The sequence below is a fragment of the Erigeron canadensis genome, chromosome 8 (assembly GCF_010389155.1).
Source record: "Erigeron canadensis isolate Cc75 chromosome 8, C_canadensis_v1, whole genome shotgun sequence".
NCBI lineage: Eukaryota > Viridiplantae > Streptophyta > Magnoliopsida > Asterales > Asteraceae > Erigeron > Erigeron canadensis.
Window position 1 is genome coordinate 46,141,805 of NC_057768.1, and position 15,919 is coordinate 46,157,723.

General features: G+C 32.6%; 2 protein-coding genes across 2 annotated transcripts; one reads left to right on the plus strand and one right to left on the minus strand.

The window, feature by feature from the left end:
• The first annotated feature begins 1,752 nt into the window (after positions 1-1,752).
• LOC122578682 (cullin-1-like) lies at positions 1,753-5,638 on the plus strand. The gene is made up of 14 exons (XM_043750701.1): positions 1,753-2,081; positions 2,192-2,288; positions 2,409-2,597; positions 2,813-2,860; positions 2,942-3,145; positions 3,232-3,309; positions 3,397-3,486; positions 4,078-4,137; positions 4,170-4,259; positions 4,379-4,405; positions 4,488-4,571; positions 4,665-4,814; positions 5,154-5,209; positions 5,290-5,638. Exons 1-14 carry the CDS (start codon positions 1,945-1,947, stop codon positions 5,591-5,593), a joined length of 1,614 nt encoding a protein of 537 aa, XP_043606636.1. The 5' UTR covers positions 1,753-1,944; the 3' UTR covers positions 5,594-5,638.
• An 807-nt stretch (positions 5,639-6,445) lies between these two features.
• LOC122610986 (putative F-box/LRR-repeat protein At5g02930) lies at positions 6,446-11,239 on the minus strand. The gene is made up of 4 exons (XM_043783939.1): positions 10,214-11,239; positions 7,608-7,805; positions 7,099-7,113; positions 6,446-6,886 (listed from the first exon to the last, which is right to left on the minus strand). Exons 1-4 carry the CDS (start codon positions 11,237-11,239, stop codon positions 6,446-6,448), a joined length of 1,680 nt encoding a protein of 559 aa, XP_043639874.1.
• Between the last annotated feature and the right edge of the window lie 4,680 nt (positions 11,240-15,919).

Here is a 15,919-nt window from a genome sequence, read left to right on the forward strand (position 1 = left end):
AGCTCATGTCTCGTATTTGATCAAATACTCAACACCTTGCCATGCCACCATAACCACCAGCCCACCACCGTAGTCCTTCCAGCCAGCTAGCATAAAGGATAAAGATCTCGCATCCAACACAACTCAATCAGGTTTATAATAATCTTATGTTTTTGTTCGAACATACTCCCTTTTTGTGTTTAATTTCTGTCTAATTGCTAACAGATGAGAGCAGTTCTTAGTAACTAGGTATCAAAAGCTCATTGGTAAACTTATATATTTGACACGAATGATATAAGCTATGCAGTTCAATTTCTTACTTAGTTTATGCATTCTCCTTTTCAAGAGCATTTTCAATATGGTTTAAAAATTATGATATACTTAAAAGGTTCAACCGGAAAAGGAATTCATATACAAGGTTGTAAGTTTCTTTTTTCTTTAGCTGCTTATGTTGATTTTGACTGGTCAAGATGCTTATCCACCAGAAAACCTATTATTGCTTTTGCTGTTTATCTTGGTGATAATCTTATTTCATGGAAAAGCAAAAAAACAAACAACACTAGCTAAATCTTCTGCTGAAACAGAATTTAGGCTTTAGCTACTGTTAGTACTTGTGAAATTATGTGGCTCTTAAATTTACTAAATGATTTTGATTTTAATAAGAACATGATCCTGTTAACATATTATGTGATAGTAAGTCTGCTATGTAAATTGCTGCTAATCCTGTATTTCATGAGAGAACAAAATATTTTGAGATTGATTTACATTTTATTAGAGAAAAAATTGTAGCAGGTATTATTAAACCAATTAAAATTGAATCTGCTTTTAATATAATAGATTTTTTATTAAAAGTCTGATATTTAAATTTTATAATATCTTATGTAAAAAATTGGGATTTAAAGATGTTTTTAGGGTTAAACTTGATCGGGATGATAAATTATCAAGTTTAACTTACACATTTTATGTGTTGGATGTTTGAGGTACATTTATTAAGACAAGGAGGACCAAAGCTGTTCATTTTGATATAAGTTTGAAGAAAGGACTATAGATGAAGAATTGAGGGAATGAGGGGCATTATCATGTATTCAAGAAGCTTATACACACACACGATACACCCATTCTACCCGATCTTGGGTTTCATTCACTCAGTCTGTTTCTCTCAATTATATTCGTATATTTTCAAATAAATTCTGTATTCGTATATATATATATATCATATCGATATATATATATACATATATTGCTGTATATAATCATCTTCTATGATGATTATTTTGATTATGTAATAAGATACCGTTTATAATAATAATATTTTTGGTGTTTTTTATTGATTGATTGATTGCGTAGACGATTCCATATTCTCTTTCTAGTTGCAGATATGTATCCGTAATGTTACTCTGCCCCTTTGTTTTTCTCAATTATATTTATATATTTCGTATAAATTCTGTATTCATATATATATATATATATCACATCGATATATATACATATGTATCTGTATATAATTATGGGAAAATTTATGAAATAAGAAACCGCACATGTTATCCTAGGGTTATATATATATATATATATATATATATTTTGCAACTGATTGTATCTATCGTGTTTGGATTGATTTTGTATATATGAATGATGATATGACAACATGGATTGATTTTTGTATACTTTGGACTTACAGTTAGGCTTTTGATTTACACAAAAAAAAGTCAATCGTGTTTGATTGAAGTACTCTGTTTCCCTGAATACGTTAAGTTTTTCATATAAAAAAAATTTTTTGGACTATTTAAATATGTGTAGTTTGATGCTTAAATTTGATTAATAATATGAACTTATTCAATGATGTTCTAGTGAGTAAAAGGTGCGTAGATAATGCAACTTGAACACGATTGACTTATTTTTTGTGTGTTTAAAGTTATCATATTGCTTATGTGATGATGGTAACTCATTCCTTAAAGCTGTTTGGGTATGGTTGATCTTACTTGTGAATTCAGGAAGGTTCCGATAAGGATTAGACACTTTAGGAAAAGATGGGACCTTATTGAGGCAAACATAATGAAGATTTTATATGACTCTCAGGAGCCACATTTTGGAATTCTCGCCCCGTATCCTTCTTTATTTAATTTTTCACAAAATTAAAACAACAATGTTTATGGTTTTATAGTGATATGTCCTGTGCTCTGTATTTTTTTGGGATCCTTTAACCAAGTTCCAGAATGATCAAAGACATGATAAAAAATGGAGAGTTTGATCACTCGGAAAGGCTGTATACAGAATATATGTTGTTATTGGAAGTATATCTTGAATCAACGGTAAAGCAAATCATATCGTTGTTTGTAATTTTGAATATATTATTGTATTACTTTACTAAACAATATTGATATATTTTTTAAAGTGTTGAATTCAAAACCTAATTAACCCATTTGATTCAGGTTTTACCATCTCTGCAAGAGAAGCGTGATGAGTTGTTGCTCGAAGAGCTACAGAGCAGATGGTCAGATTATAAAATCAAGATGGAGCGGCTTTCTAGAGATCTCATCGATCTTGATCACTACTACACCTGTAAAAACAAAGACGTCCTGACAGTTGAAATGGCTGGTTACAAACTTTTCCGTGATCTGGTATTGTAATTGTCTATTTAAATGTTATACTTCTATATCATGACTTTACGATAGTTTTCTGCTTAACTCGTTCACCTCACTGTACCCATAGCTCGTTGATTCGCTATTAAATTAAGACAAAAAAGTTGTTGTATATCCAACATAATTTATTAATAAGTCATTAACAAGTTTTTTGTGATCAAAACAATGATTGATGACCGATACATGTTTATTAGGTCTACGGAAATTTGAAAAAGAATGTGATGCGTCCTGTGATGGCACTGGTATGCCTTTTCTCATCTTATCAGAACGCACATAATCATCTTACTTTCATATTACGCCAATTTGTTAAATTTTATTATCAGATTAATCAAGAGCGTGAAGGCCAACAAATAGACCAAGCTATACTGAAGAGTACCTTAGACTTGGTGGTTGAAATGAACTTTGGATTACTGGGTTGTTATGAGAACGACTTTGAAGCTCCCTTGCTTGAAGAAACAGCAGCGTATTATTCACGAAAAGCTTCAAATTGGATTGAAGAATATTCTTGTCTAGAGTATATGCTTCAAGTAAATTTCAATTGCTCTTTTGTTTTGATCTTGATTTTCTAGAAAAGTAAATTAATAACTTAACCTTCTTTTTTTGTAATAATCAGGCTGAAGTTTGCTTAAAAAGGGAAAAGGAAAGAGTTACTCATTATCTTCAATCTAGTACTGAGACAAAGCTGCTCGAGGTTTGCTTAATCACTATCTGGAATTAAAAAGAAAAGAAAGGATATTGTTTTCCAGCTTTGCTTTTGTATCATAATTTTTTTTTGCAGAAAGTTCGAAATGAGCTGTTAACGGCTCGCTCTGCCGAATTAATCAAGAAAAAAGAGACTGATATATATGCACTGCTGAGGGATCACAAGGTGTGCGATGCTCTATTTTATACATTTGCTATATATATTTAAAACCTGTGCGTGAGTTTCCGTGCAACCCACGTACACTTTTTTTTTTTATTGTTTTTCTTACTTTTTCTTTGACTGCCTACACACTTTCAGTTTTATCATTTTGCGGAGTCATCCAAATTTTTGGGTTTTTAAGCCTAATATTTTGTTGGCCCAAAATATGAAAACATTTCGGCCCAGTAAAACAACTTATAATATGACACAAATCTTTTATTAGAGTCGACTACATAATATAATTAACAAATTTGACTAAAACATTGTAGTAACTAATTTCTTGGTAATCAACGTATAACGGTGAATATATCATTGTTATAACAAAATTGTCAACTTTTGAATATCCCTTTGCTTCAATTTATATTATGTCTTTACTTTTATTAACTTTATGATACGTATTTGTAATCTATGTTCGTTTTTATATACAGTTTCACAAATTTTACATATCCTTATTTTTCCGGGCAATGCCTGGGTTCTCAAACTAGTTATTCTTTAAATAACATCCACTATTTGAATTATGTCTTGGTTGTGACATTTTCTTTGGTTATTTTCTTCTAGGTTGATGACTTATCAAGGATGCATAAACTTTTGAGAACAATACCCCATGCATTGGATCCTGTAATTTTAATATATATATTAAAAAATTACAGCATGTAATAAATTGTGTTGTACTACAGCATGTTACAGCTGAAGGCACAGCCTTGGTAAACCAGGCAGAAGATGCTGCAAATAATAAGATGGTTTGTACATCCTACACTTTAATTAGTCTATCAATCTTCTACATTATATACAAACTTAGTAAAGCTAAATAAAAGGAACATCTGTTGAATTGTGATATACTTTATTACAGAAAGAAAAGATAGATGTGGCTGGAATGCAGGAACAAGCAAGTATAATCGAAATATACGACTTGTAGAACATGTTAATGAATTATGATGGTAAATTATTTGGAGAACTGCTCTCTCCAGGTTTTTTACAGGAAAGTGATCAACTTACATAACAAGTGCATGGTTGTAGTTGATTGTTTTGATAATCAGATCCCATTTCACAAGGTCTGTCGACTACTCTATTCAATAAACTTCATCCACATTTATAAATATGTTAGTACGTTTATCAATCTTTACCTTTTCTTGCTATTTTTCTAGGCGGTCAAAGATGCATTTGAAATATTCTGCGACAGGAGTATATTTGGAAGTTCAAGTGCAGAATCACTTGCCAAATTTAGTGATAAAATTCTTAAAAAAGGTGGAACTGAGCAATTGAGTGATGAAGCAATTGAGGACACGCTTGATGAGGTATGTTAATAACTAGAGGTGGCAAAATAATTGGGATGGATAACATGTCAGTGGGTTCGGGTCAAAACAGATATTTTTTAGGTTGGGCTGAGCAAGATACCTTTTTCCTTGTCATACATATTATAGTGTCGAATATTATGACAAAATATAGTCTTTTGAATCAAGGTTTTATGGATAAAAAGTATACCTTGGGTTACTTCCATCTTTTATTTTAAGCCCAATATCACTTATTCATCAGTAGATTATCTCAAAGTTACTACCTCTACTGGTAAGTGGTAATGACAGCAGTTTGTTAATAAGATCAGAAAGTTATCATTAAATCCTCTTACGAATTTACAGATTGTGAAGCTGCTTCGATACATTAGCGCTAAGGATGTATTTGTTGATTTCTGCTGGTAAATAACTTAGATTATGATGAACATCAGTTTCTTTTATAAATCGTGAACATTAACCTTTGTGCAAATGAATCTCTTAGGAAAAAGCTTTCTCGGAGGCTTTTGTTTGACAGGAGTATTAGTGATGAGCATGAGAGGAGTTTTGTTGCAAAACTGAAAGAGTGGTTTGGTGTTGTCTTTACCAGAAAGATGGAAGCGACGGTAATATACTCATGTATAAGATATAGATGTATTTACGGGGGTGTTTGGATTCAATACCTACTTTTAGTTTTTATAAAACCAATATATACAAAGAGGTACATCACTTCAACAACTGCCCCAAGCCCAATTTTGCACATTTACCCAAGTTGCCAGCCGACCTGTTTCTTCAACTTTTGGGACTAATCTCATTTCCCAGAAGCTAATATCATTCTAAATATACCAAAATCTGAAAATTTGTTCTAGCAAAAAAATTCAATCCTTCCAGTGAATCATTTTCCCATTTTTGCACAAACAACCAAAAGTGTCAAATAACTAAAATGGATAACATAGACAACCAACTACATTTAACAATGTTATAACTAGTCAACATGAGATCTTCCAAAGTTAAAAACAATTTTATAGGTAAGGTTGAGAGATCTTGATCGGCCCTTATACACATATTTGAATACATATTTCACTGATTCAACTCAAGTTCACTAATCTTCCAAAGTTAAAAATAACTGAAATGGACAACATATATAACTAACAACTTTTAACAAAATTTGCCTATCATACGCACCACATATTTATGAATGAAAACCAACAATACGTCTAGTTTACCAAAAAGAGTCCCAACGTCATATTATATCACAGGCACTAATCACTTTGTCGGGGATTCATCATTACTATATCATGTATATTGTTTAAAAATATCTTATAATATGATATTTCAGATAGTAAAAATACATAGCAAAAGAGCATCATAAAATATAAGCCACAAGACATGATATATGATCAATGTCATCAGTGTGTATCATAGCAGCAAAAAACATAAATGCTTTACTACTGGAGCCATCATCTGCTAGAATTATATAACTTCAAACAGCAAAACACATATTACGCTGTGCTCTTTATTGCATTAGGCCTGAAAATAAAATAAAAGGGTAAAATGGGACCAATAGTTGACATTTTTGAGTATATTTCTCGTGAGTATAAGAGAAATTGGTAACTTACAATTTGCTAAGAGAACGGTTTGGATGTTGTACTTGTAGCAAGTTAATGAAAGCCGACAATTAAACGCTTTTGATTTTCATCACACTCGATCTTTATGTCTTCTGTCATTTTTCTCATGACGATGACAGCCTCAGTGAAAAGACTATTAAAAAATGGTTCAATCATAGCACGATTTGTCGCATGCAGCTTTTTGAGTAATCCTTCAATGCTATCTAACTTGGAAATAACGAGATGAGCTTTCTGTTGCTTTGACTGCAGATTCAATTTATTCGAACAACTCTTGATCAGTGCGATGTTTTCCCCAATTTGAAGTTGCATCTTTGTCTCTGCTTTTCCATTCCTTTTCCTACGCATCTTTGCGTTGTCGCTATCCATTCGTACTTTCCTTTTGGTCTTGGTACTAGCTTTCTCTTGTTCTAGAAGCACCTGTAATTCGCCCATAAGCCTTCGTGCTAATGCGAAGCCCCTCACTGCTATCACCTCCTGCACAATCTCAGAGAGTTTTTTACTTTATATATATATATATATATATAGGATACATATATTGATTTATCAAAACAAAGGGCTACCAGATGTCAATATATAAACTTTAGGTAAGTAGAACTCAAGATCAGTAAGATGTTGAATAGGAAATACTTTATTCCAAATTTACCATAGCTGACTCAAATTTGGCAAAACTAAAAAAATGGAATTACCATGCATCCTTCTTCCTGTATTCCAATCATATTTACAGGATCAAAACAAAGCAGTGATGAATGAAAAAATGTCAACAGATCGATTGAAGCTTGGCGGAAGATAACAGTTAATATACCTTTGGTTGAAACTTAGCATAGCTTACGCTTAATTAAGGTTTGCCGAAATTGTCTTTTTGATCTTGCTAGAGCAATAAGTAGGATGCATAAAGCATATGAAAGAAAGAAAGAAAGAACTGCTCAGTGCCGCCTTCCGCGGGTTTTGAGCCCCAATACCTCGACGGTGTATGGGGGAGGTCAAGATGTAGACAGACCTTACCTCTAACTAAGTAGAGAGGCTGCTTCGAGTTTTCTACCTAAATGGTAGAAAAGGTCCTCCAACCTTTGCATTGGATGAGGATTGAACCCATGACCTCTGTTTCCAGAGGCTAGGGTGTTTACCACTCATCCAGCTTATGCATAAAGCATATGAATACATACATATATATTTCCAAGCGTAGTAGTCTACATACCTCACGGGAGAACATTGTGAAGGTGGCCCCTGGTGAGCTATCCAGAAAATAACTTTTTACTTCACTAGATAAATCGACTTTCCCTTTTGGACCCTTTGTCTCCCAAGGGGAAATCTTTTCTGGATAAATAGTTAAACTCTTTAAGTTGACAAATGGAGAAGGTTGGTGAGAGATTAGCTCCACTGATGAAGAAAGAAGCTGCGGAATATTTTGCAAGCGAAAATTATAGGATGTACAATACAACATAGCTTATGTAATTAACATTCATAATAAAACATGTTCAGATTCGCAAGGGAGTTAGCTTATGTAATTAACATTCATAATAAAACATGTTCAGATTCGCAAGGGAGTTAGCTTATGTAATTAACATTCATAATAAAACATGTTCAGATTCGCAAGGGAGTGATTGATCAGAGATTCAGAGGTTATGACTTATGAGACATGATCATGAAAGACAAATATAATAAAAGAGAGTGGTTGGTACAGTATAATATTGTAATAATGGAATTTGGTTGGAGGGCGTGTGAAACTACCGCAATCGTACCTCTTTTGAAATGATGGGTCTAGGACTCTCGGTTGGCATGATCATCTATCTCAACCCAAATCTAACCCATTTAGTTAATCATGCATGTCAAAAAAGTTACTCAAAACTAAACCTTTTAACAAATGAGTAATTATATTGACCCGTATACGAGCCATATTAAATGAAAAGGTGTGCCATATAAAACTACCGGCCGGTGTGTTTGGTTGATAGGTAGCCCGTAGCCGAATGATAGAATGACTTTTATCAAATTGAATGTGTTTGGTTATTGAAGAAGTTTGGTTAACTTTTGACTTTGTTGACCCATAGCTTATGAAGGAAGCTTTGTATATCTATATATAAATATAAACAAAGTGAATGAGAGAAAAAATATAAGGACATGGCAAATGGAAAAGTGATGTTGAGCAAAATGTGAGGGCTCCCTCCACTATGAGAAGCTATGAAAAAGGAAGGACATATGTGTGAGTTCGTTCGGTGTGGTGGTCTCGTTTGTTCAATAACGAAGGTGTGAATTCTATTATTTTAATCAACAGAGTGGTGACATGAGAAGCTTCGAGAAGAGATAAGAGCGTTGAGAGTGTCTGCATTCTTGTAATAGGGAGTTTCATGTGTAGTAGCGAGATAAGTGAGTATTCAGGAGTGTTGAAATGCGTCGTCCATTCTTGTAATATTATTCTTATAGTAAAGTTTAAGTGGCCAGATGGTCCCGTGGTTTTTCCTCTATGTTGAGAGAGGTTTTCCACGCTAAAAGTGTTTGTGTTATGTTTGATTTAATAGTTTACATTTTAGTTGGCTAACATGTAGTGTGTTGATTTCTTATGTCTTTGTGGTGATTGGTGGTGATCGATCCTATCAGAAGGTTGGTGAGAGATTAGTTCCACTGATAAAGAAAGAGGCTGCAGAAATATTTTATAAGTGAAAAATTTTAGGATGTACAAAACAACACAGATTATGTAATTAACGTTCATAATAACATGTTCAGATTTGCAGGGGAGTGATTGCTAAGAGATTCAGAAGTTATAATTTATGAGACATGATCAGGAAAGACAAATATAATAACAAAAATGTGGTTGGTAGAGTATTTAATAGCGGAATTTGGGTGGCTGGCGTGTGAAACTACTGCAGCCGTAACGCTTTCAAAATGATGGGTTTGGGTTGGCACGACCATCTATCTCAACCCTGTCTAACTCATTTAGTTAATCATGTCAAAGGGTTACTCAAAACTAACCTTTTTTGATAAACGAGTAGTCATATGGACCCATTTACGATGCATATGAGTAAATGAGAAGGTGTGCCATACAAAACTACCGGCCGTGTGTTTGGTTGATCATAGGTAGCTGAATGATAGAATGACATTTATCAGGTTGAAAGTGTTTGGTTGATAGCATTTCATCAAATTAGCCATATGATAAACCCGGCCATCAGGGGTATTAAACTATAGTGCATGATTTCATGGTAAAAAGTAAAAGGTAGGGGGTGTTCAGTATTTGGATTCACGTCAAAGAAACCAGAATTCAAACCAAATAAAAGTCGATTTTTAAATTGATTATGGGTTTTGATTGCAATTTGGTTTAACTAATTGTATTGATCATTTGATTGTATTATAAACATTCAGAAAGCTAATTCATTTGTTTGAGGTGTTACTTTATAAGTGTCGTCACTCAATATGCGTCTTCTACCTTTATATATCGTATTTGTATTGCTTTAGAATACTAGAGTACGTACGTAATAACAAAGAGTAGTATTCCTTCTGGTGCTGGTAGATAACACTATTTAATTAAGATGATGCACATGAAGATAGAAAATCAAACCAAATCGAAGTTGATTTTTAAATTGATTATGGGTTTTTGATTGCAATTTGGTCTAACTAATTGTATTGATTGTATTATAAACATTTAGAAAGCTAATTCATTTAGTTGAATATGCGTCTTCTACCTTTATATATATCATTTGTATTTGCTTTTAGAATACTAAAGTATGTACGTAATAACAAAGAGTAGCATTGCTTCTGGTGCTGATAAATAACACTATTTAAGATGATGCACAAGAAGATAAATAGATATACCTCAATAATGTCAAAGTTAAGTTTAAGGAACTCGACAGTGTGGAGCTGTTGAAGCATACAAACAATTTGATGAGCATTGGGACAGGAAACAAGAATATGCGCCTCCTTCAAACAAGGGAAACCATCTGTAGAATTAAGGAGCAGAGGATAGGAACCTTCATAAGCCAAGGAGGCAAGCTTGGGTGCAGAAATCTCATGCCTTGTATCCCTGAATCTATCTGCGATAGTGAGATTCTCGAGTTGAGGTGCAACCACATTAACAAGGTTTGCACGAGGATAGTGTCGGAAATAAAGAGTGAGATCAGATAGCCCAGGATGACATATACTCAAACCACTATTATTCCGTTCATATGTTTCGCAGCTTTCTATGGTGAGATTCTTCAAGTTTGGACACTTGGATAAAAGGACAACGAATTTGTCATCACTACAGAATCTGACATCTTTGAGATACAATGTTGTTAAGGATGGGAGCTCCCAAGTTGATTTGGGTGTGAGGATATATATCCTGGGCCTCGTTTCCAAACTGAGATGTTTGAGAGACGGGGAACTGAAAAATGAGAGGGGAACTACAGTATTCTCAAACAAACATACAACCTCGAGTCGTTGGATTTTGTGGGAGAATGCATCCATAAGGTTTCTGACATATGCTTCTTTATCCTTTCCACAGATACGAAAAGTGAGCTTCAGAGAAGACACGTCTGTTCGACTATCTCGGCGTTTAAGAAACTGTCTAACAAACTTCCCCAGCGTGTCCGGCGCCCTTCTAAGACATTCCAGAGTTGAGAAATCGAGGCAAGGCATAGCAGTCCAGATAAATCTATACCTAGATGACAAAACCATGGTTCTGACAGCATCTTCGATGCCAACAAAAGAGAGGATTTTATGGATGAGATCATCTGGTAAGCTGCTTAATCTATCAATGGGTTTTTCTTTCTTTATTTTTTTGGAGTCTAATATATCAGCAGCAGCAGAACCTTCTTCTATATCATCACTCTTTCTCTTTTTACAATTATGCCCCAGATCCATGCGTTCTTCCCACAAAAATAAACTTGGCGGTGAATTAGGAGATGATATGATGCGGGAATTAATCCAAGGGAGAAAGAAAAAGATCTACTACGGTACCTTTACTTACGAATTAGATTGTCACCGAACTGATCAAATAAAAAAATGCAAGTAATTTAGGTTTTCATTGATTTATTAATCGATTACATAAGCCCTCTATTTATACAAGAATGGAAAACAATTTATGGAAACAAAGAATTGTAAACCGACGCTAATTCTCGACCTAATTACGGACCGACTGTCCGACTCTAATTGTGTGGGCTTCAAGTCAAGTGATGAACGATTTTCTGATCCCACATTCTAACACTCCCCTCAAGTTGAATAGCGGGATTACCGAAATTCAACTTGTTTAGACACTTGTGAAACATGATGTTTCCACTGCCTTGGTTAGAATATCAGCAAGTTGATCTTCAGATTTAATAAAAGGTAACTTGATAAATCTACTCTCCAGTTTTTCTTTTATAAAATGACGATCAACTTCCACATGTTTGGTTCTATCATGCTGAACTGGAATTTCTAGTATCTGGATAGCAGCTTCATTGGCACTCATGATTTGAATACTTTCTTTTGTAGCAAAACCTATTTCAGACACAAGTTTTCTCAACCATAATGCTTCTGCTAACCCTCTAGCTATACCTCTAAACTTGGCTTCAACACTTGACAAGGAAAGAACTTTTTGTTTTTCACTTTTCCATGTAACCAGATTATCACCTACCATTGAAAAATATCGAGGAGTTAACCTTCGATTTTTATCTCCTGCCCAATCACCATTTGTATATATCTGAATTTTGAGATGGCCATTAGCTTTAAATAACACCCCATGACCTAAAGTTCCTTTAAGATACCTGATAATTCGCAAAACTGTATCCATATGATCTTCCTGAGTTGGTGCATAAACTGACTCACCAGTCCAACAACATATGCTATATCCGGACGGGTATGAGCCAAATAAATAAGCTTACCCACCAACCTTTGATATCTATCTTTATCAATGGCTTTAGCTTCTGTCTTCATAAACAACTTTTGATTGATGACCATGGGTGTGTCAGCTGGCTTGCAATCAATCATTTATGTTTCAGCTAAAAGATCTAATATATACTTCTTTTGACAAATGAAAATTCCATGTTTTGACCTTGAAACTTCTATTCCAAGAAAATACTTCAGATCTCCCAAATCTTTCATTTCAAATTCTGCAAACAAAGCTGATTTTAGTTGCTTGATCTTTTTTTCATCATTTCTTGTGATAATCATGTCATCAACATAAATAATTAGACATGCCACTAGATTCCGTCTATGACGAGGAAACAACGTGTGGTCCGAATTACTTTGTTGATATCTATACTTCTTCATAGCTAGAGTGAACCTTCCAAACCAAGCTCTAGGTGACTACTTTAATCCATACAATGACTTTTTCAACTTACAAACTTCCCCATTTTTAAAATTATGAGAAAAACCTGGAGGAGCTTCCATATATACTTCTTCTTTTAATTCTCCATGTAAAAAAGCATTCTTCACATCAAACTGATGAAGAGACCAATCCGGATTTGCTGCTATTGAGAAAAGAACCCTTAGTCTATCTAACTTTGTAACCGGGGAAAAAGTTTCTGAATAGTTAATGCCATATGTCTGAGTGTATCATTTGGCAACAAGCCTTGCTTTGTATCTTTCTACATCCCTGTCTGGTTTATATTTGATGGTATAAATCCACCTGCAACCCACTAGATTCTTTCTTGTTGGAAGACTACACTTCTCCCATTTATCATTCTTAATAAGAGCCTCCATTTCACTATTCATAGCATACTTCCACCTTTTTAACTTCAAAGCATGCTATACTCCTGATGGGAGCTCTTCTGAATATAACTTTGCTGCAAATGGACTGGGACTGAATTCTTACAAGGTATGTATAATAACCTTTTGATCAAATTGTACAAACAATAACCAAAAAATTGTTTATCAAATTATCTAATAAAAGGTGCGATTCAACCTCACCGCAACTGATGGGTAGAAATATTGATAAAGAATGATTTAATTCCACTTGTTGTAGAATTATAATGATAGAGAAATAAAAATGAAATATTAACTTGATTGTAAATAAAAACAGAATGAGTGATAACTGATATATATAGAAGGAAAGAAAACCGAGTGATCCCACTGACAACAAATATAATATTACCCGCAAAATATCCAATAAAGATCTTGTAAACCGTATATACAAAAAATACACACATGACATAGGCGATTGTGTGTATAAATCGACGTTGACATCTTAACTGATTGTCACATTAGATTTAGTAATCCAGCCTTAAGTGTGCTTTACTATATCTACCAATAAACTAAAACAAAATTGTATATTTTTTAAAACGATATTTGGCGCAAGATTTTAATGACACGTGACATGTTTGACTTAGTTTTGGAATATATCTTCTTATTATATTTTATTAAAAGCGGCTTATTTTTGTTAATGTAAAAGATGTTTCTTAATTATTTGTTGACCAAAAAGTGTTTGACAATGTTTATAACTCTTTAGTGATTTTTAATTAAATTAATAATAATATTCGTATTAGATACCTACTTCAATTTACAAAAAATTTCCTACGCAAATTTTATGTCCTTTCAATTAACATCAGATCTTTCCTATTTCATTTTAATTTACTTTGTTAATTTTTTTCAACTAAATTGAGTGTTATGTTTAAAAGATTTATATCATACATGATTAGTATAAAGAATATATGTTCCAAAATGTAACAATATTTTATTAAACTATGTAACTTGCTCTTTGCTAACCTCATCTTATATTACCTGTATAATAAAGGGGAAGTGTATTATTGAATTAGCTTTTGAAAGAAAATTTTTGAATCTTCATCTTTATATATATTAAATGACAACTGACCTAATAGTTTATTAATCAATCATAACTCTTGATTTTATCAAATTGGAAATTGATGATGTCATTATTAATTTAATTATAAATTAAAAATTCTAATAATTATAATCCAAATATATCAGTATATTATACAAACATTAATATTTGTAAAAAAAATCTCATTAATTTACGTTTTTTTGTTTTCCATCAATAATGTATACTTTTTACCCTCATTATATACTTAATTATTACAATTTGTAACTATCAACTTGACTTTAATTTTACCTTCATTAAAACTTTTATTTTCAGTTTTTAACCATCACAATCTACAATTTTAATCAAATACATAGTTGACTTTAGTTTTTAATTTGACTTTAGTTTACACTTTCTTTTGTTTTCAGTCACAAATTTTCACTTCTTAACCATCACAATCTACAACTTTGATGGACATATTATGATTTTGTAATATTCAAATATTTTTATGTATATCACAGTTAACAACTTCGATAAACATATTTTTAAAAATATTTCACTATAAAAATCAAAGTTTTATAATATAGATCAATTTTATCAATGATTTTGTAATCAAGGCTAAGTTATTGCCTCTCTCAAAGAGTTTGTATAAAAGAAACCATGTTACACCACCCAACCTTTATATGAATTAACATTCAATATTAACATTTGAATATCTCAATTCGTTTTTAAGTATATTTTTACATTTTAACACATAATTGTTTTTTTCATATACTAATTCTTATGATGATAATTTTATAAAACCCGTGTATTTGACACGGGTTTATAATCTAGTGCATTCTAAACTTTATGGTTTATGTTTAAATTATATTTACATTATTAATAAAATTAGTAGTCTAATAAATAAATAAGTACGAGAGTAAGTACCCGCGCGTTGCGGCGGTGAGATGATGGGGGTGATAGCTTGGTCAGAGTGTGTGATAGTCAAATGCCTACGGCCTCCGCCCTCCGCCCTCAGATTTAAAAATTCGTCGAAAGTATATCGAATGACATCTCTAATGAAAGAGCATGAAATTTTAAGAACACCCATACAATTTTTATAATTTATCGACGTATGATTTTTGAGATAAAAGATTTTGAATGAATTGGAGGAATAAATGATTTATGGAGGAGAGAGAAAAAAGATGATTGGTTGAGATTTGAGGAGAGAGAAAGGGTATTATGGTTATTTTAGATAAATATAGAATAGATGAGAGGGGTATTTTAGGGATGTACTTAAAATCAATATTGAAAATTTCAATTCAATGTTGAAAATTTAGAAGGAATCTGTTTTATAATATAGTATAGATATCTATCTACACTATATTATAAAGTAGATTCTCCTAAATTTTCAACGTTGAACTTGAAATTTTCAATATTGATTTTAAGTACTTCTCCAAAATGCCCTCCTATCTATTCTATATTTATCTAAAATAACTATAATACCCTTTCTCTCTCCTCAAATATCAACCAATCATTTTTTTTCTCTCTCCTCCATAAATCATTTATTCTTTCAATTCATTCAAAATCATTTATCTCAAAAATCGTACATCGATAAATTATAAAAATTGTATGGGTGTTCTTAAAATTTCATACTCTTTCATTAGAGATGTCATTCGATATACCTTTGACAAAATTGTTGTTGATGATGCACATAAAGATAAAAGTTAGAAGAAAAAGTATGAAAAATGACTCGAAGGGGAAATGGTATAGTAGTAGGGTGGGATTCATTGAGTTATTTACAGTTTTGGTCCATGTGAAAAGGAAAA